Source organism: Bos mutus, chromosome 16 (assembly GCF_027580195.1).
Source record: "Bos mutus isolate GX-2022 chromosome 16, NWIPB_WYAK_1.1, whole genome shotgun sequence".
Classification (NCBI taxonomy): Eukaryota; Metazoa; Chordata; class Mammalia; order Artiodactyla; family Bovidae; genus Bos; species Bos mutus.
Window position 1 is genome coordinate 50,235,985 of NC_091632.1, and position 25,372 is coordinate 50,261,356.

Genomic DNA, 25,372 nt, shown 5'->3' on the forward strand with positions numbered 1-25,372 from the left:
GTAAAAATAAGAAAGGAATTTTCTGTACCTCATGCTTCATCTTCTATATTTTCTCTTAGTAACATAGCTATTTAAAAAACAAGACACTTTTTAGAGCTAACATTCATCTCTAAAACAGGTTTTAAGAAATTATGAAACATGTTTGTTCAGGTTTAAAAGCCAATTTCAACACATCATTAGGAAATGATATCCTCTCGTTACACATTTATTTTTCCTCTTGAGCACAATATACTTTTTTTAGACAAATTAAAATTACTTCTAAGGAGACAACTTCATCCAGTTTGAGGGAAAAAAAAACACACTTAAATAAAACTATGTCTTAGGAAGTTAATATCTTAATATCAATTTCATTTTTTCTTCTTTTTGTAGACTAAAAAAAGTAACTTGGAAAATTTTAAAATGCCTAAAGTCACTGTTTCAGTTTGCCATCAGAGACAAAACTGGTTTCAGTTTTACATAACTTTAAGCTAATTTAATTTAGTTCTGACTATTCATAATAACATATTATTTAGGAAGGTCAGAATCTCAGATTCTCCATATTAGAAGATAAGTTAAAGAGTTCAAGTATGTGTTACTGAGGTATTAGAGTTGAAACTAAAGCAAAAAGCTTTCAAATATTTAAAATATTTCCCTTCAAGAAATTTTCATGTAAAAACATTCAAATTTACAAAAATCCTCAGGCTTTAAAAACTCTTTAAAGTATCCCTGTTATCTTCTAGATCATTTAGTTGTTTTACATACAGCTTCCTTGGTGGCTCAGATGGTAAAGAATCCACCTACAATGTAGTAGACCTGGGTTTGATCCCTGGGTTGGGAAGATCCTCTGGAATAAGGCATGGCAACCCACTTCAGTATTTTTGCCTGGAGAATCCCCATGGATAGAGGATCCTGGCGGCTACAGTCTATGGGGTCGCAGAGTCGGACATGACTGAGCGACTTAGCGCATGCGCACGCGCGCACACACACACACACACACACACACACACACACCCCTAAATTGAAAATGTTAGACATAGCCACAGATTATGATGAAAATCAAACAAAAGTATCTCAACGTTCAACTTCTCAGGAGCACATGTGTGATGCAATGTGAGTTCCATCCATGCACCAACCTGAGCATCTTCGAAAGTGTATCGTCCGGGCTCCTTCACATTCTGGGTGGTTTTGTCATAGCTCTTAGAATCCAAGTTAATAGCACTGGGGGCTCCTGGAGCCAGAAACTCTTGCCATATTTCCTGAACTCGAGAGGGAACTTCTCGAATAGGCCTTTTCTTCAGGTCCTCCACTGCTAGCCAGAATCTACACAAAATGAGACATAATCTGATGTCTGATGTCTCATAATCTGACAATTCTTAAAATATTGGCTTATCATATGATTCACAATGAGGTATAATAATAAGCTAATTTTCTCTGGGGGCGTCCAGAAACAGGCTTCTACTGATTTTTTTATTAGTTGTATTCAAAGATATAACACTTGGGGAAAGGAAATATTGAAAACAATCTTTTTTAAGTGTTCTCTGAAAATCAGGGGCCTCCCAGGGGGCTCAGACGAGGAGCCTAGCAGACTACAGTCCAGGGGTCAAAAAGAGTGGAACACGACTGAGCCACTAAGTCCACACACACTGAAAAGCAGACCTGCCAGGGCCCTGATTCCATACAACCTCAAATTTTTACTGAAACAATGGAGCAGTACTAAAGAACCTTTTGTTAGACAGGAAGATGAGTTTGAAGGGATTTAGGGGGAGTGACATGGATCATCTGACTGAGGGCATAAACTATACCACATACTCTATTTTTTGGGTCTTTTGTCCATTTGAGCAATGGGGGTTAGTATGGAGAGGATTTTCTACTTTACCTGGTAAGGGAATTACCATGAAGCTTTACTGGAACGTAAAGAGGCCTGGACACAGATTAGAAAATGCCGTAGCTGGAGAAATCAGGGCAAGTAACTAATTTTAGGCTATTTAATTCCGAGACTTATGAAATGACAGAAGCAGCAAGCTTTCACATGTAATTGTTCAAAAGGCTTAAATCTGCAGAAGCATCATAGCAATTCAGAAGCTCTGGAAAAAATAATATTGACCTACTTCTAAATATAAAATATATATTTTATGTCCTTCTGTATAGAATATAGTCTATCCGGAAAGGAAAGAACACCAGGACATATTCTGGTTGATAAAAGCAAATAGCAAAGTCTAACAAAAAGCCACATCATATTAATGGGTTTCATTTTTTTACAATTTTGCCCTATATCTTTTTGTTTAGACCTAGAAGTAATGATGAAACATGAATATGTATGTCATAATAGTGTCTTTAAACAAACAAACAAAAAGGACACTTGAAAAAGGAAGCACTAGATCTGTTATCCTCAATAGGGGCCAGATGTGATCTTGATATGGACAAGATGACCACAGAGATGAATCACTATAAGCTACAGGGGATTCTCAAAGAGTCTGCTTGCAATGCAGCAGATCTGGGTTTGACATGATTGAGCAACTAACACACAACACAGGCTATAGGGTTTTAACAGAAGTAGAAGGGGATAAGCAGTACCTTCATAACTATTATGTTTTAAACTTAGGGATTAAGGAAAGTTCAAAAAATAAGTAATAAAGCAGTTGAGCTAGAATTAGAATATCAAATATTACTCAATCTAATAATTTTCCAGTTTCTAGGTACCATTTTCTTATGGACAGGAATCAGTAGATAATCCAATATGGACTATATCTTAAATGTTTTTGCTTTTAGAAGGCAAGGGTCAAGACCATTTCCTTTTTAAATACAGGTTCTGACAATGTGCAATCTAATAGGAATGCTATGTGCAATCTGAGGGAGCCTAAGTGTTATAATTGATGCATATTAAAAAGCTGAGACATCATTTTGCTGACAAAGGTCTGAATAGGCAAAGCTATGGTTTTTCCAGTAGTCATGTATGGATGTGAGAGACCACAAAGAAGGCTGAGAGCTGAAGAATTGATGCTTCTGAACTGTGATGCTGGAAAAGACTCTTCAGAGTCCCTCTTTTGGACTGCAAGGAGATCAAACCAGTCAATCCTATAGGAAATCAACCCTGAATATTCATTGGAAGGGCTGATGCTGAAGCTGAGACTCCAATACTTTGGCCACCTGATGCAAAGAGCCAACTCATTGGAAAAGACCCTGATGCTGGGAAAGACTGAGGGCAGGAGAAGGGGGGGACAGAGGATGAGATGTTGAATGCCATCACCGAATCTATGGACATCAGCTTGAGTGGACTCTGGGAGATGGCGAAGGACAGGGAAGTCTATGGTGTCTCAAAGAGTCAGACATGACTTAAGAGACTGAACGACAACAACAACAAGTTCATTGCAGCGCTCTTTGAACATACGGATAAAAAGAATGTCTGTGTTCTTGAACTAGCAAAGATATACCATTCAAATGACCATAATACAAGGAAGCACATGAGAGATTCTCAAGGAATAGGCACAAACCAGACAGTCTGGGAATGCTGAGCAGGAAGGAGCCCCTCTGCTGGGGCAACTACTGCATTGGAAAAGGGAGTTCTAGGAAGGCTATACAGATGCAGTGACATCTTAAATAGACTTGAAATTATAGATGAGATATCAAAGGGCTGAGGAGGTAATAATAACAGCACCTACACTGTAAGTGCGGGCTCTATTCTAGGTGATTTAGCTATATTAAAACATGCAATCCCTTCAGCTTTATAGAGTATGTGCTAATATCTCCCCCACTTCAGAGAAAGCTGAATATATGAAGACTAAGTCACTTATTTAACTTGCCCACTGTGAGTGCCATATATAGGGTTTGTCCCCAGATCTGCAGCAGATGACATTCTAAAAAGCACTCTCTTGAATGCCTCACTAAATGCATCATTCTTTTTCTTATCCTCAGCATAGTCATCATTGCAATGATTTAGTAGAATGTAAAGGGAACTCACTAAAACTCCACTCCCCCCTTAATATATGAAAGCTGGAATATGAGGAATTATCTTAATGTCATTGAGCCTTGATTTTTTTTCATCAGTAAAATGGGATAATAATGCCTATCTCACTGGGTTTCCATTAGGTAAAATGAGATAAATTATGTAAAGGGCACTTTTGAAGTGCTTGAGATATTTTTAGGCACTCGTATTATATAACTCTCATATTACTGAATTTACTTGGTACTTACTCTGTTTACCTGAAAGAGGAACAAGCAAAAGCACACCAAGTGAGAATAGAACTTCTATTTGAGAAATAAGTACTTATCAATGAGCAGTATTTCTTGACTATTTTTTGTCTCAATACCTGAAGTTTGCTCACATGAGTGCCATACTTCCATAAATAGCAGATGCTAAATAAGATGCACTGAGGTGTATTTAGGTGTAATTAGCCCTGCTGGTTAAATGGACTGTTTTGTCTCTCTTGGTCTGTGACACCAGATACCTAGGCAGAAACAGGAAGAGCAGTGGACAGAAGCTTAGTATTGGTTTATAAAAAGCCTAGGATGGCAATTATCAGCAATCTGACTTGTAAAGATGCTTAACTTCTTCTATTCATATTTTGCTTGCCTGTCAAATGGGGCAAGGGTATTAATATTTAAATTTTATGTTTGAAGTGATGATTAGTTGAATGATAACCAGAAATGATAAATATAAAATATGGCATGGCATACTTATAGAAGTAGTGAATATAAAGCATACTATGGTATGGCATACACCGGACTTCCCAGGTGGCTCTGTGGGTAACAAATCTGCCTGCAATGCAGGAGACACAGGAGATGCAGGTTTAATCCCTAGGTTGGGAAGATGCCCTGGAGGAGGGCATGGCAACCCACTCCAGTATTCTTGCCTGGAGAATCCCATGGACAGAGGGGCGAGCTACAGTCCCTAGGGCTGCCAAGAGTGGACACAACTGCAGCGACTAAGCACACAGGCACACATGGCATATCCTAGGTGTTCAAGACTTGATAGCTGTATCTATCTATCTGTTCTTAGTAGGGAAACAGACTTACAGTATATATTCAAGAAATATATATGTGACTACATAAGAAATATGTAATGGTTCTTTTTTATATAACTTTGTTTTTATTTCAACATAACATGCAACAAAATATTAACAGATTATAATGCTTAAAAAGAAAAAAAGGACTCTAAAAGCAATTTAGTTCAGATTTAAGAAATCATTCTAATTAAACACAATAAATCTATTTCCAAATGATCAGTTTAGACCAAAATTAAAAATAGTGTTTGGTAGATACTTATGTCTGCTGTCTATTTGCAACATTTTTATACAACCTCTGATTCTTGGTATATCCAGCCCCTATTTTCCTAACACAGCAGGGAAGGACATATACATAGGCCATTTAAATTAAAGGAAGAAATGGGAAAGGGAGATTCCAGGCTGCAAAAATATATACAAGCATTTACCTTTCCATAACTAAACATTTCTTCCATAAAAATACAAAATATCCAAGCTCTATAGAATTAGGGCTGGGACTACTTCAAATGCAATTATTTTTGTATTTTTAAAATATAGGGCAGAAAGCCTTTTGGATGATATTTATACATTTTCATACAATGAAATGTGTAATATTTCTTATATGCAATTATTTATCAGGCAATTTAGTGTGTCATAGGATTATTGAGATAAAAATGGAAATAAGATAAGGCATGGAAAAAATCAGCAGTGATCAATTTCATTCATCAAAGAGAGTCTGCACATGCTAATCTTTTAGTCCCAAAGCCTCTTCCTTTTTCAGCTGGTTATCTCCTTATCATCCAGGTCTCAGCTGGAAGCTATTTCCCTGAGGGGGCTTTGAGTGATCTCTCCCCTTGGGTTTGCCCTTCTCCTGTATTTCTCAGATCTAACACTCATCCTTTTGTATTGCGATCTGTTTTCATCTCTGTATTCACGTGTAAACTGTGCTGCTAATAAAATCAGGAAGGATTTTTATTTGATTGGGTGATAATGGTGAAGTACTACTTATTTATTTCTTTATCATGAAACCCATGATGATAGCACTTTTTTTCAAAAACATAGAGAATTAGAGGAAACTCCATAAAAGACTAAAACTAGATTTATCTCTGCTTTATTTTCTAAAGCATTCTGTACTCAATAACTGATGATGTGACCTTATGACAGAAAATATTATTTAGGTCCAAAAAAATCCTTACACCTGCAGACCTCTTGAAACCCTGGTCAACAGGCTTTCAAGTTTCAATAAACTTGAAAAAGAATAGGAAGCTGCGTCACTGAAACCAATGACAGGCATAATTAAATTTCTCCAGATTCTGCCTGTGGTCAACTTGCTTAATCCATGGGACTTCAGTCAAAATTCTATGTTCTTCTAAATGGTTTGGTTTGGGTATCTATTAAATCTCCTGCAAAGAATGTGATGATTCTGGAACTGCTAAGTTGCAGTGAAAATAAAGGAATGCTGGCAACTTTCTCAAAATGGATTTCACAGGACTGAATAAGTCATGGGAAAGTAAATTAGAGTTCCATTTCAAAAGAATACTGAATGAAAGAACTTGTGGAAGAACCGTTTTATGTAGTGGAAAGTTACTGCTCACTTCAGTGATCTTAGAGCTGTTAAAACCTATTCCAGTGTCTTACATTTAAAAATTTAATTTCCAGGTGCCTCTTAAGTCAGAAAAATTTCAAAAATATGTAAGGATGATGTTTACAACAGATGAGAGGATACACACCTCTCTAGCAGACACTAACAGCTCAATCTGGTACTGCTCTCAACTGCCCTGAGGCTGTGTTTAAGTGTACAAAGTAAATGAACTGCCTCCATCATTTTGTTTCAAGTTATTTTATACAGGCACTCGATTTCTTTTTCTAGATCTTACTTGAGATGCAATACACAAAGAAGACCAATATGATAAATAGGTGATATTTTAATTAAACTACATATGTATTATTGATGATTCTTTGTTTTGCCAAATACTAGTCTGATACTTCTTTATGCAGTCCATTTCAAATGCATCAGATTTACATAGTTAAAAGATCAGGAGACAGTGTAAAATAAACCATTATGAAGAAGTGATAATGTTGGACAAAGTGCTTTGCCTTCATTACATTTTCTTCCTCTATCAAGAGGCAGAAATTCAATAGGTCCATAGCTTCATCATGATGTTGGTGGGATAGTAACTGGTCTGTCGAGTGCAAAATCACCAGACTTATCATAAGAAGGTCACTCTTGCTTAGAATATAAGATTCAAACAACATGTCTTACCTTAAGTTTTCTGAGCTGAATTCTGACTCTAGAAATTTAAGGAATTGTTCTCTCCCGACTGGGTCTTTCAATGCTTCATCCATGCCAAAACCCCATCGTTTTACCCTCTGCTGACTTGGTTCTTTGCTATAGAAAACAAAACAAAGCCAAATATATTCCTTTCATTACAAATTCTATATTCTGCTATTACATTTCACCTCAAAATCATATATTCTTTGAAGCTCCCATCTTTAACATATTTTTCAGGGGACAAAAAAAACCTCTGATTGATGACTCTGCATGAAATTGTAGTGAGAAGAAAGTTAGGCATTAATAATAAAGTCTAACATTTATTAAGCATTAAATGCCAAGAGATGGATTCTCTTTTAGATTTCTTCAGCAACTTTGAGATGGGTACTATTGTAATTCTTATTTTATAAATGAGGAAGTCAAGGATAGAGGGTTATAACTTTCCAATGTCAAATAGGTAATGTTGCAGACATTCTGACGCCAGGGCTCAATTTCTTAACCGCTACACTACGAAGTCTCATGGTGGCACATTGTACTGGAGGAAAATGCATTGAGAATCAAAAGGCTTACATCCTGGTTTATGACTTTGTTGTTGATTAAATGTGTGACATAGTCCTGGCTGAGTCACAACATTTTGGGATTCCAACTTTCACATCTATAAAACTGAGAACTTATGGATGAAGAGATATATACTTGTCAAGCATTTGAGAACCACTGAACTGACATAAAAGCAAGAGAAGGTTCATAAATGCAATCTAGCTAAGTGCTGCAGAATACTAAATCCTCACTCTGTGAAGGGGTATGCAGTGATCTTTTTATGACTCTGTCAAGATTGGTGATATAATTCTTCTCTTATATAGCTGATGAAAGAAACCAGGGAGTCTTAAATTGTGTTCTAGTTTTCTTAAGAAGTCAGACACTTGTCAGTTTCTCTTAGAGTGTTTATGGTAAATTCATTTTGTTCCAAAACAGAATTTATAAAGGCATCATACTTGTATTGGGCTTAAGTAAGTATGGATTTAGCATTCATTTTACCTGAATAGATGGACCTTTGTGGCTATGTGGATTTTCAAGGAAGCTAAAAACAATGAGCTAAATTTTAAGAACTAAGGATCCTAACTAGTCGACCTTGAAACCCTTGCACATCTGATTTTTTCGTGCCAGTCTTTCTGGAAATGCAAATCTGATATAATACAAACATCTAAGTTTCAAAAACCATTGCCTTGAAGAAGAGCTTTATATCATGGTTAATGTAGACACAGAGTAAAATTACTTTTACAATTAGTCAGCTATAGGATTCTTTTTACATCACTCAAATCCTGAAATAAGTGAAATATTTGGAAGGAAGAGAAAATGTCACTTACCTTGCTTCAAGTTCCCAGAAGGTAGTATCATCAGACAACCATGGGTTAGAAGGATCAGGTGGTGCAAGAAACGGGTCGTATTCCACATACTGCTCTGTGTAACTTAGCAGACTTGAGAAAAAGAGACATTTTCATTTTCTTTAGTTCTCTGGTTGAGGTAAAACTGATCTTTGTAAGGGACACACTATAAAAACATCTGGCCAAGGAATCCTTGCTTGCTTATAGAATAAAATCTGATAGCAGTTTTCATGCTTCTTTGAAGATAAATATGGTTAAGGATTCCATCTTTCCCAATGCCTTAGCAATATGAATTAAAATGAGACAGTTTAATGTCATTAAAATGAGACAAAATGGAAAAGGTCAGTGTATAGAAGGAAGTGCCAAGGAGCAATTCCAACCCTTGGTCATCTAGCCTATCCACAGCAGAACAGATGTTAGCTGAACTTGGAGAAGAGGTTAAAAGGCAATTTTTGTCAAAAGTATTTACAGGAATTAGGTAAAGGGGGAATCACTTACAGCATGCTTTTGGGGGAAAAAAATCTATTTTTAAAACAAAATAAAGGGAGAAAGGAGAGGAAAAACACTGGAGAGGTAAGATTTGGCAATGCCTCAAAGTGCGGAATATAAATGTCTTAACAGATTTAAATGAAGAAAATATGTAAAAATCTAAGCTTAATTCAAATTCTGAAGTCATAAAATAACTTAGTAGTGTAAATGTTAAGAAGAATTAACAGAAAGTTTCAAAGTTGCCAACAAGTAACTTAATGAATTGAGTTTTATTTCTCCTAGCAAGAGTGAAAAGATTCAATTCCTTGGAATTATCTTCTGTATTTGATTGTGGTTGCACAAAGATTGGGCTTCTAGACACCTAAGATAATAATGATCATTCTGTCATTTGAAGTGCAACAAAAGAGCTCTTTCAAAGTTTTCTATGTTCAAAAGGGAAAAGAAAATAATATTTCTTACAGGGTTCCAATTATATCAATTCTCCTCCCACCAGTTCTCTGACCATATTGAACACATTTAATTGTCATCTGAACATTTTTTAATTTATATGGGCATCTTACAATACTTACCTATCAGCAACTTTTGACATTTTTAACCGATGTCTATCTAACTGTATTTGCCAATACTTTATCTGGAAAAAAGAGATAAGTAGTTACATAAGTAGTGACATTCTCCAATTTTCAACTCTAAACTCTAATAGATTGAGTAATTCTAAACAAGAATATGTTCTCAGACAGGAATATTTCAGTCTATAGAAAAAATCAAACATGAGGGCTCTGAAAGAGTTAATAAAAATTAAGCTCTGACGGTAAACACATAACCAATATTGCTTTAGAACAGCAGTGGAGTTGAACGTTCTGCCCACGTCAGCAACATAACTTTATTTTAAAAGTATTATAGAAATTGTAAGCATTTATTCATGGTGATTATCCAAATTAGAATCACATTTCTCCATCAAACAGTGAATTCAGAAAATAAATGTATTTGCTATTTGTTACTATAATTTCAAGATAAACCCTACTTCCTAATACTAGCCCAACAAAAGCATCAATGATATTTGTTTTACTAATAACGTTATCAACATTTCAGAGCAAATTCTCACATGGACATAACAACATGTAGAAATTTAAAACTCTCTGAGTTACTTTTCCTTCAAGGTGATTATAAATATACTAGAAAAAGTATGTATTACATAGTTGGTAGGAAGAAATAAGCAAAAGGTGAAAAAGTCTCATGACAACTAACCAAGAGATTTGATGATGATTTGATATGAGACACTTGGTATTGCCTTTGAAATATTGCAGCCAAAGCTATTTATTTATCAACAGATGCAACAAGAAGCAATTTATACCATTGCTATACCAAGAAGCCATATATCTGCTCATCAGTGCTAATGAGGAAAAACTTCAAGAGGCGTCTAGAGATCAGTACTGCAGAAACAAGATTGAGCACTCTTTTGTGAAGATCACATCACATGATTGGAGGTGGAAAACACATGACCTAAATGTCACCAATCTATTGTCTTCTCATTTTTTAAAACAGAATTATGGAATATAAACTAACTCAATACTGGAGTCATCTGTGAGTCAGTGTGTGTGATTTTTAAAAATTAGAGGAAAAAGGATTTGGAGAAATAACAAGCAAAGAGTTTTGAAAACTATCTCCTTACATTAATACATCTTCAAGAGAATACATATCTTAAAATTACATTTTAAATACAATCCTACAAATCAATTTTTAAAATATCTCCTATTAACATTAACATCTGGTCTTCACACTGGCTACTCTGTAAACCATCTACTCTGTAAACCATTATTATAGGTTGACCCACCTGTTGTTGTAACTCATCTTCTGTGGGAGGTTTAGTTTCTGGTGTGGGTGTGTGGGTAGGACTGTGACTTCTAATATCATTTTGTAGACCATAGACAGACTATATTAAAATAAAAAAGAAATATGTTAAGGGAAAGTTACATTTATATTCACAGACTTTCTAAAAGGTAATTTTGTGTTATATATTCATTAAGGTAACTCAAAACTTTGCTGCATATTGGATTAAGCTTATCAAAATTCAAAAGGCACTGCTAGCATAAATGTCATATGAATCTAAAATGAAAGCACAGAGTTTTTGGAAAAAATATGTGGTTGCATTATTAACTGACAGAATAACTGACTATAGGAATAAAACTAGGTAACCGTGACAAAATATGGGGTGAGCTGAGAATACTAATTTGGGAAATGACAGCACAACAGAGCATCTAATAAGTATTAATTTCAGAATAAAACAGAGGTGGATATATAATAGAATAAAAATGTAATAAGGCCAAAAGGGTAAAAATAATCTAGTTGTTTTATAGGAAAGGAATGGAGTAATAAGGAGAGAAATCAGGTCAAGAATTCCAGTGCTGATTTTGTCTCTGATGGTATCATCAAAGACACACCAGAATGTTTCTGCTTTCCCAGCTCAACATTAGGCCATTTACCTCACAATACTGACTTTGTCATTTGGTTTCAGTAGGTACCATTTACAAACGTCAGTGACCCCTAAGGTTTTATACATCTTTGAAATTCTTAATATCCAAGTGCTTCTTTACAATTTTGTCAAAAGGTGAACCCTACTATTTGGGAATGCTCTTTTTTGGGAAAGACCCATTGCTTAGTAAATATAAACAAAAATCTGGGGACTTCAAGAACAAAAATTCATCCCTAACTGAAGGTGAGACATCTTACATGTCAACTCAAGGGAGAGGCCAAGTTACTTTTTCTTTACTATTAAAGCACTGTTACTTTAAAATAAAGAATTTAATGTTAGCTTCTAAGCACTTTTCCATTGGACGTGAGGATGGACGAGGACGTGACAAAGTTTCACAAGCCCTACAAAATTAAAGTTGCCAAATAGTGGAAAGAAGCTATTGAAATCAGAAAAGGGAAGATGTTTAACCAAGCCAATTTTCAGGCCCATCACCAACCTTACCAGTAACTCTAAATTTAAATTCGTTCTGTTAACTGACCTGTTTTCACCTAGATTCTACCTCTTCTTAATGTTAACCTTTTGGCTCTGTACCTGGGCACTTTTCCCTTGTGAGTTCCCACTATTTTGCTCTTAGCCCACCTTTAACATATTTGACTTGCTTTTCTGACTATCTTTGGTAGGTACTTCAATTTTCCCTCTTTTGACATAGCTCCAACCTCCTTGAAACTCAATTCTTGTCACTGGGCATACATTTCAACCCAAAGACTAGCACACGTGATGTCAGTTAATTACTAACTGGACTGAACTAAATGGCTTGGACTGTCTTTTTCTTTCCTTCCATCATTCACTCAACATGTATCAAACACCTATTATATGCTGTATATAATTGTTGAGCATTAGGGATATAGATGTAAACAAAAATAGGTATGCTTCCTCCTTCCTTGGAACTTATGACCTAATGGTTACACAAAGAATCACATAGATAAACATATGATTAAAACTGTGATAAGTATTATGAAAGAAAAGAATGACAAGAGTACAGTACCTGGAATACAAAGAGACTTAATTTTCACTGAAGAAAGGTCTGTATGAACTGCTACTAGCTGTGTTTGAGGGTGACTAAATAACATAACCCTCTGAACTCCGAAGTAACAGTTGAGGTGGGTATTTTAAAATTAGTGAAGCGAAAGACCACCAATTATGAAACGCTTATACTTTCTAATGTCTGCTATTTTTTTAGTTGTATCATACTAATTTTTGATAAAGAAAATAAAAAAGACATCTAAGGTGTAAACTTTACATTCTCACTTAACCTTGGTTTAATTACTTAAGGTTCTTTAATAAGAATCTCTAGTTCATGTAAAAAATGTTTTAAAGACAAGACAGCTGACAGTTCTAACAGTGAGTTTGTTGGTTAAGATTTAAAATAATTTAAAAGAGTGCTAGAAAAATACCACAATTTATGGTGCCAAAGAAGTAAAATAATTAATAAATCACCTTCTATCTCTACATTTCTATGATTATTTCAATATACATGCACTTCAATGATCATCATGAAGTTCCATAAAACACCCAAACCATCGGGCGGTGCTGTTTCAAATAGTCTTCCAGCAGCCTGGCCACTGGTTCTGAGGTTACTGGGACATTTCCTTTTTTGTCTTATATGTAAGTAAACATCATGAATTCTCTCTTTCCTCATTCAGGGTACCTTTCATTTTCTGGGGATCAGTAATAGCTTTTAACTTTGATTGTTGGCTAGAGTGAAAATAGCCACAAATAATACAATTTTATGCTCAAGGCTTACTTCATGCATAAAGGAGGTAAGAAAATTGGTCCTATTTTGGCCAATAAGTTATGAGGATCATTTGCAATGTAAAAGGATTTGCACCTTTTAGAAAACTGAAATATATTAGAAGTCTTGGCATAGAGCGGATAGGGCTAGAGAAAAAGAGAAATGAAATTGTCTCAGTGTCTTAATATTTGCAGATGGGGAAAATTAACTAATTTGGATCCACTTTGAGTTTTAATAGGAAAGATAATTACTAAATCAAGATGCTTTGACTTATAACACCTTTTTTTTGTTGTTCCTCAGGGTGCCTGGATTAACACTTTACATATGCAGTACCATCCTAATGAATACTGAATAGGTTATTCATTAAATGAAACAGATTTGACTTTCTACATAAATCTGTTCATATGTGATCTCCTTTTACATCTCAGAAGAGATAAGACAATTCTTTCCTTTATTTTTGGTCAAGGGGAAGGCACTTTAAGAACTAAAGAGTGAAGGAAGTTTCTATGCTTTTTTATGTGGAGTGCAATATCTGGGATTTTTCTAACTGGTGATGGGTGGAGGAGGGGGGATGCTCAGCTCGACTGGAGAATAATTAGGACTATGTCCGATGCCATGTGGAAGAAGCCAGTGCAGAGACAGAGCAGTGAAAGGAGACTAGAGAAGATTGAGAGAGAAAGTTTGCCAGCGTCCACATCTCTGCATCCAGGAATATCTAGGCTAACTCCCTGCCTATTCCTAAGGTTTTAGAATATTCCTCTCTTTCATCTATTTTGAGCAGTTTCTCTTGCCTGCAAATGTATTGTACTTCTTACTTAAAACATTTTTGTGCTGCACTAAGATATGAATAGTTTATTCTGTTATGTAACACATTAAAATTTAAATTTCCACATTTGGCATATGGAAGTAAAGAAATACCAATCTTTTAAAGTATAAACAGCTACAACCACTGCATTAATAGCAGGAAAACTAGGCATTAATCATGAATTTGCTAACTGTTCTTCCAGGATGTGCACTTTAGCTGTTAACTAAAATATTACATGCCATTATGTTCAAATGCAAGTAACACAGGAAAGAAAGATGATGAGACAGTAAACAACTTGCTGTTGTTTTGAAATGTGGGTTCTACAGTTATAGGAAACGATCTGAAGTGTGGCTGCAGTCGTGTAAGCACAAATGCTTTTGTCATTTTTCTTTATGTTTTGTGTTGTTCTAGGACCTCTTCTAGCAATTGTCATATAGAAGGGTGATCTTATGTGGCAACTTGACTGGACCATGGTGCTCAGATATTGGATCAGACATTATTTCGGGTGTTTCTATAAGCATGATTTTTGGGTGAGATTAAAACTTAAATAAATGGATCCTGAGTAAAGCAGAATATCTTCAATAATGCATTTGCATCCAATCAGTTGAAGACCTAAATAGAACAAAAAGACCTCCACCAACCAAGCAAGAGGAAATCCTGCCAACAGATGGCAATTCTTCCCTGGATCCCTAGCTTGTTGGCCTACCTCATCAGATTTTGGACTTGCCAAGCCTTTTACAATCATGTGAGTTGGTACCTTAAAATAAATCTCTCTCTCTTTCTCTCTGCATACAGATATCTATATATCTCCTTATTTTTGGTTCTGTTTCTCTGGAGAAATTTAGCCATAATACAAACAAAGCCTGACTTATTAGAGTTAAAATTTTAGAATCAGATGAAGAAAATCAGGTACATAGTGCCCCTTAAAATTTGCCTAGATTAGGCTGATTTATTTCCACTTGTGCTCAGTTGTTAAGTCGTGTCTGACTCTTTGCAACCCCACAGACCAGCCTGCCAGGCTTTTCTGTCCATGGGATTTTCCAGGTAAGAATACTGGAATGGATTGCCATTTCTTTCCCCAGGTATTTTTGCTTATGCTTCATTATTATTCCTTCACAGAAAATTGAGGTTATACACTTTACTTATTTCTTTGTATTTTAGTAAAGTATGTTCAAATAAAAAGACAGATTTAAACACTGGTTAGCCCTACCTATTCAAAAGTATTTCAAATCAGATATACATCTCAGCCTTCTTTTCACATATTTGACAAATGTATTTGAAATTAAACACTTAAATATAATGTCCCAAACCCTGATATTCCTCAGGTACATATGCTAAATGAATACTTAAGGAACTCACTTGGTCTTTTATTCTTAACATATATGTCCTTTGTTCTATGACACATAATCACAAGCAATATCATCACGGCTGAATCCCAAAGAATGGAACAGCAGCTCTCTTCACTAAGGGCAGTATCTGCTTTCAAAAATGAAGTGCAGTCCAGGGGTTCCACTTCCTTACCAGCCTCAGTATAGCACAGAGGGCGACCATACAGCTAAGAGAAGGAACAAAGGGCACTTGCCAATTAACAGCAGAAGGCGAAGGCAGTTTCCACAGGTGGCAGGCTGGCCTCTGCCATTTCTGTCTAGACTCTCACAGAACTGCTTGCTCCTGAAGGACAGAACTGTGAAGTCTTCAGAGTATGTTGAAACGGTTTGTTCTTGTTGTCAAGCTATTCATTAATAAAATGGTGTGACAGTTTAGAATCACAAACCATTTAAATGCCCTTGATAACATGACTGAGTTGTGTCCCTCCCAAATTCCTGTGCTGCAGCCCACTCTGATTGCATTTGGAGATGGGGTCTGAAAGGAGGTATAAAGGTTAAGTGGGATCATACGGTGGGATCCTAATCCTATGGAGCTGGTACCCTTAAAAAGAAGAGAAGGAACACTGAGTTCTCTCTCTCTGCCATGTGAGAACACAAGCTGGCCATCTGCTAGCCAGAGAGACAGCTCTCATCAGGAACCAAATTTACCAGCACCTTGGTCTCAGATTTCCAGTCTCCAGAACTGGAAGAAAATAAATTCCTATTGTTTAAGCTCCCCAGGCTGTAGCATTTTGTTAGAATAGCCAGAGCATACTAGCATATATATATATGTATATATATCTCACACAATTTTGTCAACTGTTATATACTAGTATATATATCACATAAATACACACATTTGCTTTGTTTGCTTGCTCAATATGTGTACTCTCATTAAGACCGTAAGTTATGGGAGCAAGGCCATGCCTGTCTCATTTATTTTTGAATAACGAAAGACCAGTACATACCTGGCATAAAGTAGAGATTTGCTAAATCTGCTGATTGAATGGATCATTCCAGTTCCTAGCCAAATATGAGCTAAAGCACAAGTGGTAATAATTCTAAAGACAAACCAGTATGTGACTTAGAGTCCTATAACCTTTTATATAAAGTAACATTGCTGGTGAAAATTAAAGAAAATCCAGTACTTCTCAGTATGAAAAGCTGTATTTATCAGAAGGTGAGAAAATCAGTATTCTCCAATTGTTAAGAACAAGGGTATGTACGCTATCTGCATCCTGCAGGAATTCTGTTTTTCTCTAGTGGTTTTAGTGCTATACAGCTCTGCTATTAGTTCTCTAGTTCTACTGTTATTGATTCACGGGAAATTACGCTACCAACTAGACCAATAGAGTTGAGCTCCATGGTTCCACTTTTTACAACATTTCACTTTGCTATGACAATGTTTTTCTACCATTCAGTGAGGGCTGATGGTATCTGAAGAGCAACACTGAAAACTAATGATTTCCAAGTTTTCAAAAACAATGATGCAGTGTGAAGCACTGGCAGGACACCATCACTTGAGTACAAGAGCTCCAGGGACAGTGTAAATTTACTAATCTTTAAGTTCTATCTCATCAATTCAGATACTTTCCTGTGTGATTCAGAGCACATCTCAGCTGGTGTCTATAGGGGAAACCAGACACAAAGTAATATATTTTGACCTCTTCAAAATTCAGGAAGTAGTGAGAAGTGACTTAATGCACTCTGGGGTAGCTGATTGCATGTTTGAATTTGGAACCACAAAGCTAGTCCCGGTACACTAGGCCACGCTGTGAGCGGAGGGTGAGAGGAAGTGCCCAGGCCTGATCATAAGAGAGAGGGGCCAACAGGCTTGCTGCCGTCTGGCTTTGCCTTCTCAGAGACATGCTAGGACCAAAAGCTTTTGAGCACCTCACCTGAATGGATTTCATGGCACTTTTCCTGTGGCTTCTTTATCCTAACATCAAGGTAAACAGTTTTAAAAGAACAAAAGAAAAAAAAGGTACGTGGACCATAGTGGGGCCTTTGACTATAATGCTTATTTCTAGGGATGGAAGAAAAAGACATTAAGAAATTAGACTACAGAAAAAACTTAGTACCTGCTGCCTGGACACATATCCCAGAAAACGCTGCATAAGTAAAAAGCTATGGAAGAGAAGGTCTTGAACTCTGTGCAATGGTTTGATCTAGTGGCACTGACCTTTGGCTGTGTCCTCAGAGTGACTACTACAGGCCAGGTAACTTTATGTGCATCATTTTTTATGGAATAAATATAAACCATCTATATTTACCATCTGAGCCACCAGGGAAGTTCAAAACGAATCTGTGTGTGTGTGTGCTACGTGGCTTCAATCATTTCCGACTCTTTGAGACCCTATGGACTATAGCCACCAGGCTCCTCTGTCCATGGGATTCTCTGGCAAGAATACTGGAGTGGGTTGCCATGCCTTCCTCCAGGGAACCTTCTCAGCCAAAGGATCAAACCCAGATCTCCTGGGGCTCCTGCACTGCAGGCAGATTCTTTATCATTGAAAAATATATTCTATAATAACTGTCTGAGCCACAGGGAAGCCCAAAGAAAAAAATGCCTTCTATATGTATGTGTTACATTAAAAAGTGTAGGTACTTCGGCTATGTGTTTTCAAAAGATTGTATAAAACGTCATTGAATTCAGGATAGCACTTCATTTTTGTTACATACTTCCTCATATAAGAGATCCTAAACCTACTGTCACCATCCTATAGTTATGCCACAAAATTTTGATATTGAAATGTGGTCTTCATACAGTACCTATAATTAAACATCTTTATGATGATGTCTTTTTCTTCAAATTTTTCTCTAACAATGCCTGTCTCTCATGAGTACCACTTGTTCTCAGATAATCTGTATTTATTTTCCCTCATTTCCTGAGCTCTGAAAGAGATACCTTTTCTGCTAATGGCTCTCCTCTCAGCTCTCCTGTCACAGCCACCTCCACACCTTGAGACCTTGGCATGTTTGAGAATCAGGACGGGGTCTATTTCCTGGTGAGAGAGGAACTGACAGAAGTCCAGGGCTTGAACCTCCAGATTTTCTTCTAGCCAAGTAACAGGGAAGAGCAGGGAATATGCTATAAAGGACTCATGAAATGGAAGAAGAGGGTTTTTTTGTTTGTTTTTTGTTTTTGTGGTTGACGTCCTCTAAATGAGGCAGGAGGTAGATGCTCCCCCAGCTCCCTACAGGGTAAAGTGACGAGATTCATTCCCTGTGGACTGAAAATCCAAGAAGAGAGTAGCAGGACAATTAAGTGGGGAGGCAGGGCCCTGCCAGACCACATATTTCTCATTCTTGAAGTCAGGAGACTTCCCTGACCACACATGTGCAGAAAGGCTCCTTGGAGGCCAAAGGGGAATGATGCCAAGGGATGTTCTACCCATACGCCTTTTCTGTGAAATCCATCTTGGCTAAGAAATGTGTGCACGCACATTGGGGCGGGGAGGGGGTCCTAGATTCACCAAATATGGACTGCAAACCAGGCAAATTAAAATGATTGGCCAAAAGAAACCAGGAAGAATTTCCCCATAAAAGTAATTCAAACTGCCAAGAGGGCGTGACTCAGGGACTCTCCTAAGTCCACCCATGTGTCTAGTCACATGTAATATACTCTTTTTTTCTCTTAATAAATACTTTTTCACTACTTTCTATCTCAGGAAATTCATTTCTGCAAAGTTGAAGGGGCACGGCCCTTGTCACTGACCACTGGTTTAGTGGCTAGATGCCGTGCTCTTACTGTTGTGACCTGGCCTCAATCTCTGGCCAGGGAACTGAAGCCCCACTTTAGCCACTGCAGGCCGAGGCCACCTGAGATCATACACAGTACAACACATTGCAAGATCAGAACAACAAATGTTGATTTTACCTTTCGTGTTTTGTGTGGATTTCTCATTCTGGATGACTTCTTAATGTCCACTTCAGTGGTATTTACACATCCAGGCTAGAAATGGAAAACAGAGAGACAAAGAAATCTTTGGGTGTAAAGTTTCTGATGTGCACATTCACTCTCCAGGACCCGAGTAAACGCTGTGATGACACAAGCCCCCAGCAGCCCTGTCCAAATGGCCCCAGCCTCTTCTCTGGGCAGTTATCCAGTGAGAAAATGCACTGCGTTCTTTGACATCTTAAGTTTAAAAGTCTTCAGATACCGTTCTAGAATAACTAACAGAGAAACAGGAAAAAGAAATACAAGAGATCTGCATGTGAAAGTGAGTGTTAGCTGCTAACCCAACAGATTCAGAGCAAGGATATCCAGAGACCAAATAAGGTGATGCCCCCAGCTGATATCTGCATTCAGCTTCCCTCAGAGTCTACATTATCTGGATGAGATGACACTTATTAGACGGTGGTGTGCATCTCCTAAGTTAGAAAATCAATGGCATTCAGTTGAACCAGCTCAAATCCCAGAGAAATTTTTCTACAGGGATCAGTGACATCCAGTGACTTGGAATATTTGTTTGTCTGTAGACAGAATGTGCAGTGGAGTTAATGGTCAAAATGTGGAAGATGAAGAAAGCAACTGGTAATCAACAGACCATGCTTCTTTTCAGAATTCTTTTCTTTTTCCCTTTCCATAGACAGGTGAGCCCCTTTCAAACAGGGTGGGTTGGAGGAAAAGTTTACAGTTTGCTCCTTGATTTTTGACAACCACAGGAATATCATTTTGCCACATTTATTTTTCTGTTGCAAAGAAACAAAGAACTCTAAAGCTTCTTTCTTATTTGGAGAAGAGAAAAGGAGGGAGGGAGAAAGAAAAAGGAAGAGGTAGGAGAAGGAAGAAGAAAAGGAAAGAGAGAGAGGGTGGGAGAGAGAAAACACAAATCAGGAAACAGAAGAAAGGAGATTAAAAATACTTGAGATCTTAATGGAGAAAGGTCCTTCAGTTCAGTTCAGTTGCTCAGTCCTGTCCGACTCTTTGCGACCCCATGAAGTGCAGCACTCCAGGCCTCCCTGTCCATCACCAACTCCTGGAGTTCACTCAAACTCACGTCCATCGAGTCAGTGATGCCATCCAGCCATCTCATCCTCTGTCGTCCCCTTCTCCTCCTGCCCCCAATCCCTCCCAACATCAGAGTCTTTTCCAATGAGTCAACTCTTCGCATGAGGTGGCCAAAGTACTGGAGTTTCAGCTTTAGCATCATTCCTTCCAATGAACAACCAGGGCTGATCTCGTTTAGAATGGACTGGTTGGATCTCTTTGCAGTCCAAGGGACTCTCAGGAGTCTTCTCCAACACCACAGTTCAAAAGCATCAATTCTTCGGTGCTCAGCCTTCTTCACAGTCCAACTCTCACATCCATACATGACTACTGGAAAAACCATAGCCTTGACTAGACGGACCTTTGTTGGCAAAGTAATGTCTTTGCTTTTGAATATGCTATCTAGGTTGGTCATAACTTTCCTTCCAAGGAGTAAACGTCTTTTAATTTCATGGCTGCAATCACCATCTGCAGTGATTTTGGAGCCCCCCAAAATAAAGTCTGACCCTGTTTCCACTGTTTCCCCATCTATTTCCCATGAAGTGATGGGACCGGATGCCATGATCTTCGTTTTCTGAATGTTGAGCTTTAAGTCAACTTTTTCACTCTCCTCTTTCACTTTCATTAAGAGGCTTTTTAGTTCCTCTTCACTTTCTGCCATAAAGGTGGTGTCATCTGCATATCTGAGGTTATTGATATTTCTCCCAGCAATCTTGATTTCAGCTTCTGCTTCTTCCAGCCCAGCATTTCTCATGATGTACTCTGCATATAGGTTAAATACGCAGAGTGACAATATACAGCCTTGACGTACTCCTTTTCCTATTTGGAACCAGTCTGTTCCATGTCCAGTTCTAACTGTTGCTTCCTGACCTGCATACAGATTTCTCAAGAGGCAGGTCAGGTGGTCTGGTATTCCCATCTCTTTCAGAATTTTCCACAGTTTATTTTGATCCACACAGTCAAAGGCTTTGGCATAGTCAATAAAGCAGAAATAGATGTTTTTCTGGAACTCTCTTGCTTTTTTTGATGACCCAATGGATGTTGGCAATTTGATCTCTGGTTCCTCTGCCTTTTCTAAAACCAGCTTGAACATCTGGAATTTCACAGTTCATGTATTGCTGAAGCCTGGCTTAGAGAATTTTGAGCATTAGTTTCCTAGTGTGTGAGATGAGTGCAATTGTGTGGTAGTTTGAGCATTCCTTAGACATCACTTATCCTTCAGATGTGATTGGAAGTTAGTAGTTACATGGTTGTATTTCCTTTACTTGCAACTTTTGACACAGGATGCAGGGATCTCTGGTACTAGTTAAAATTATTACATTGTATATCTCTGCTCAATTTCTCTATTTTCTCTCCACAGACTGAAAGATCATCAGTTACCCTTGAAAGTGACTCCAGAGAAAATATGAAAGTGGAGAAAATGAGTTTGAGGAGCTAGGAGGATATAGAGGCAAGGGCGAAAGGCAGCACTGATGTGATAGAGAAATAAGTTGTTCTACACAAGCACTGGCAAGCAATAGGGATTAGCTCTTTGTATAATGAGAACCTAGGACATTTTTCTTAGAGACCCTTCTCCTGACAGTACAACCATTGTGACAATACTCCACTACAATGTTGTAAGGGATAAAGAAGTAAATGAAGAAAGCATTTTTCTCTTGAATTGTTTTCTTTGTAGGTTGTATGTGAAATATATATATACTATAATACACTGCCCTGTAAACATTAAGTGAAAGTGAAAGTGAAGTCGCTCAGTCATGTCTGACTCTTTGCGACCCCGTGGACTGTAGCCCACCAGGCTCCTCCGTCCATGGGATTATCCAGGCAAGAACACTGGAGTGGGTTGCCATTTCCTGTAAACATTAAATAAACTATAAATGTGGTTTGCATATCTATTTAAGAATAGAAATAGCACAGCCAAAAATAAGTAAATAAATAAATAATTTATAAAAGAAAAGAACTTCCCTGGTGGTCCAGTGGTTAACAATCCACTTGCCAACACAGGGGATGCACGGTCGACCCCTGGTCCAGGAAGATCCCATATGCCATGGAGCACCTAAGCCTGTGCGTCACAACTTCTGAGCCTGCACCCTGAGCCTGTGAGCCACAACTACCGAGCCAGAACTATGGAAGCCCATGTGCCTAGAACCCATGCTCCGCAACTAGAATAGCCGCTGTCGTGAGAAGCCTGCACACCACAAGTAGAGAGCAGCCCCAACTTGATGCAGCTAAAGAAAGCCCACACAGCAACAAAAGGCAAACTCAGCCAAAAATAAATAGTAAATAAATAATTTTTTCAAAAACAACAGAAGCAGCTGGTTTAGCACCATGATCTGCTTAGAAGTGTCGGAGAAAGGAAGAGCACCCTCCTGTGTGAGACTTATTTACTAACTGACACTGAGCGATTCACTTAAACTTTATCGGCATCAGACTGATCAATATTTGATATTCTGATTTAATTTTCTGTGGCTGGTTCTAGTATAAGTGTACATTAACAAGTCCTCTCTCCCCCACTACCAGCCATTCCATATCCTCTCTCACTGATGATTTTAATATGCAGCCAGGATTCATAGACACTTGCTCCTTGAAAGAAAATCTATGTCAAACCTAGACAGCATATTACACAGCAGAGACATCACTTTGCTTACAAAAGACCATCTTGTCAAAGCTATGGTTTTTCCGGTAGTCATGTACGAATGTGAGAGTTGGACCATAAAGAAGGCTGCCGCTGCTAAGTCACTTCAATCATGTCTGACTCTGTGTGACCTCATAGACGGCAGCCCACCAGGATCCCCCATCCCTGGGATTCTCCAGGCAAGAACACTGGAGTGGGTTGCCATTTCCTTCTCCAATGCATGAAAGTGAAAAGTGAAAGTGAAGTCGCTCAGTCGTGTCCGACTCTTAGCGACCCCATGGACTGCAGCCTACCAGGCTCCTCCGTCCATGGGATTTGCCAGGCAAGAGTACTGGAGTGGGGTGCCATCGCCTTCTCAATTGATGCTTTCAGACTGTGGTGCTGGAGAAGACTCTTTTGAGAATCCCTTGGACAGCAAGGAGTTCAAACCAGTCAATCCTAAAGAAAATCAATCCTGAACATTCATCGGAAGGACTAATGCTGAAGCTCCAATACTTTGGCCACCTGATGCAAAGCCAACTCATTAGAAAAAGCCCTGATGCTGGGAAAGACTGAAGGAGACGGGGATAACAGAGGATGAGATGGTCAGATGGCATCACTGACTCAGTGGACATGAGTTTGAGCAAGCTCTGGGAGATGTTGAAGGACAGGGAAGCCTGGTGTGCTGCATGGGTCGCAAAAAGTCAGACAAGACTGAGCAACTGGGCAACAAAAATTCATACCCATTGATCTAGAAGTGACAAAGATAATGTTTTATAAATATTAAAGCAGTGTGTGTTCATTTCCCATTCAATTTCCATTTCCTTGCAGCCTTCTACCCCTAAGCTTATTAGAGAATGGTAGACACTGAAATTCCTTAAGCTCTTATTGATATATCAAGAGTCAAGCATGACAAGACAGATCACAGAAGATTTTCTTCTATACTTTAAGGAGTGGGATAAATGAGAATGTGATATACAGGAAAAGGAAGGCATGTCCCTTTTAACTGAGGGGGAAAAGAGAAATAAAAGTAAGACGCAGCATCCAACATGTGTCCTCATTTTCTTCCTCTGGAGAAGAAAGCCCAGGCAGAATGAAAAGAGTGATAGAAATGCCCAGTCAATTATGAGGGAGCCTATAATGTGTGGGTTGGATAGCTGGTCCCGCTTACCTAGAAGAATCACCACATGCCATCACACTCAATGTGAATCTTTACAATTGGAGTTGGCAAGAGAGATAAAACTGAGATAGTATTTCTTAGGGCCTGTAGGAAGTAGGCAAGAGATCCAGATGTTGTTGCATGTCTCAGTGGTAAAGGAGGCAGAAGTTCTGAGACTAATAGATGGATGGGAACCTGAGGTTGAGACAAGGCCAAAGTGTGCAGGGATTTTTATGTTGGTAGCACAAATGTCTGGAATACAAACTCCAGTGAGCACCCAAAGATGAGATGGTATTCCCATGAGAGCAGTCCCAGGAATAAACTCGACTGACGTATCTAAAGCAGAAATCAGAAAGAAGCCAGAAGTCCTGTGGATGGTTGACCCTTTCTCCACTGTATGAGATCATATAAAAACAAAGCATTTATACTCCACACTCCTATCAAAACTACCTTGCATAGAAGCAGGGAAAGGTGGAAGAAAACGGAAAGTGTGATCACTTACCCAAATTTACCTAGCAGATGCTTTAAATGATTGCATCATACAGAGCACACACATTGAAGACTATTCTTCCAATGTTTCTGAGATAAATAGGCCAATTATAAAAAAAAAAAAACCACCAGAAAATATATTTTCTATATACACAAGAGGAGTCTGAACTAATAGAACTTGAAAGCTCCTTCTGTTATAAGCTAGAATTCTAAATCAATCTTACTTCATACCAAGTCATACCAAATGGGTATTTATAAATGGCCCTAGAAATTGTGTCAACCACTGAAGGCACGAAGTAGAAAGATATTTTCTCCTTGTATAAAAATGTATCTGACTGCCCTCTCAAAGAGAATTTTCCTTTTCAAAGTTAAAAAATTTTGGTCTTTCAAATTTAGTGAATGAGCCCTTAGCAAACATCTAAAATTCTACTTGAACCAATTTTTAACACCATTGATCAGCAAATTAATGAGAAGTCATAGATCCTAAAAGTAAATATTATTAGAAGACTGAACCCTGAGGTAATGTCCCATAACTCAGCTCCCATTCCAGGCTAATGAAATATGCTAGTTCAAAATTTTTTGCTA

General features: G+C 37.9%; 1 protein-coding gene across 1 annotated transcript in view; it reads right to left on the minus strand.

Annotated features, from left to right (window-relative positions):
- Positions 1-25,372, minus strand: part of RGS7 (regulator of G protein signaling 7) — a 486,897-nt gene that overhangs the window by 15,433 nt on the left and 446,092 nt on the right. Inside the window, 6 exon segments of the mRNA XM_070385326.1 lie at positions 1,113-1,299; positions 7,222-7,347; positions 8,595-8,705; positions 9,671-9,732; positions 10,933-11,031; positions 19,416-19,490. Coding sequence (XP_070241427.1) covers positions 1,113-1,299; positions 7,222-7,347; positions 8,595-8,705; positions 9,671-9,732; positions 10,933-11,031; positions 19,416-19,490 — 660 coding nt within the window.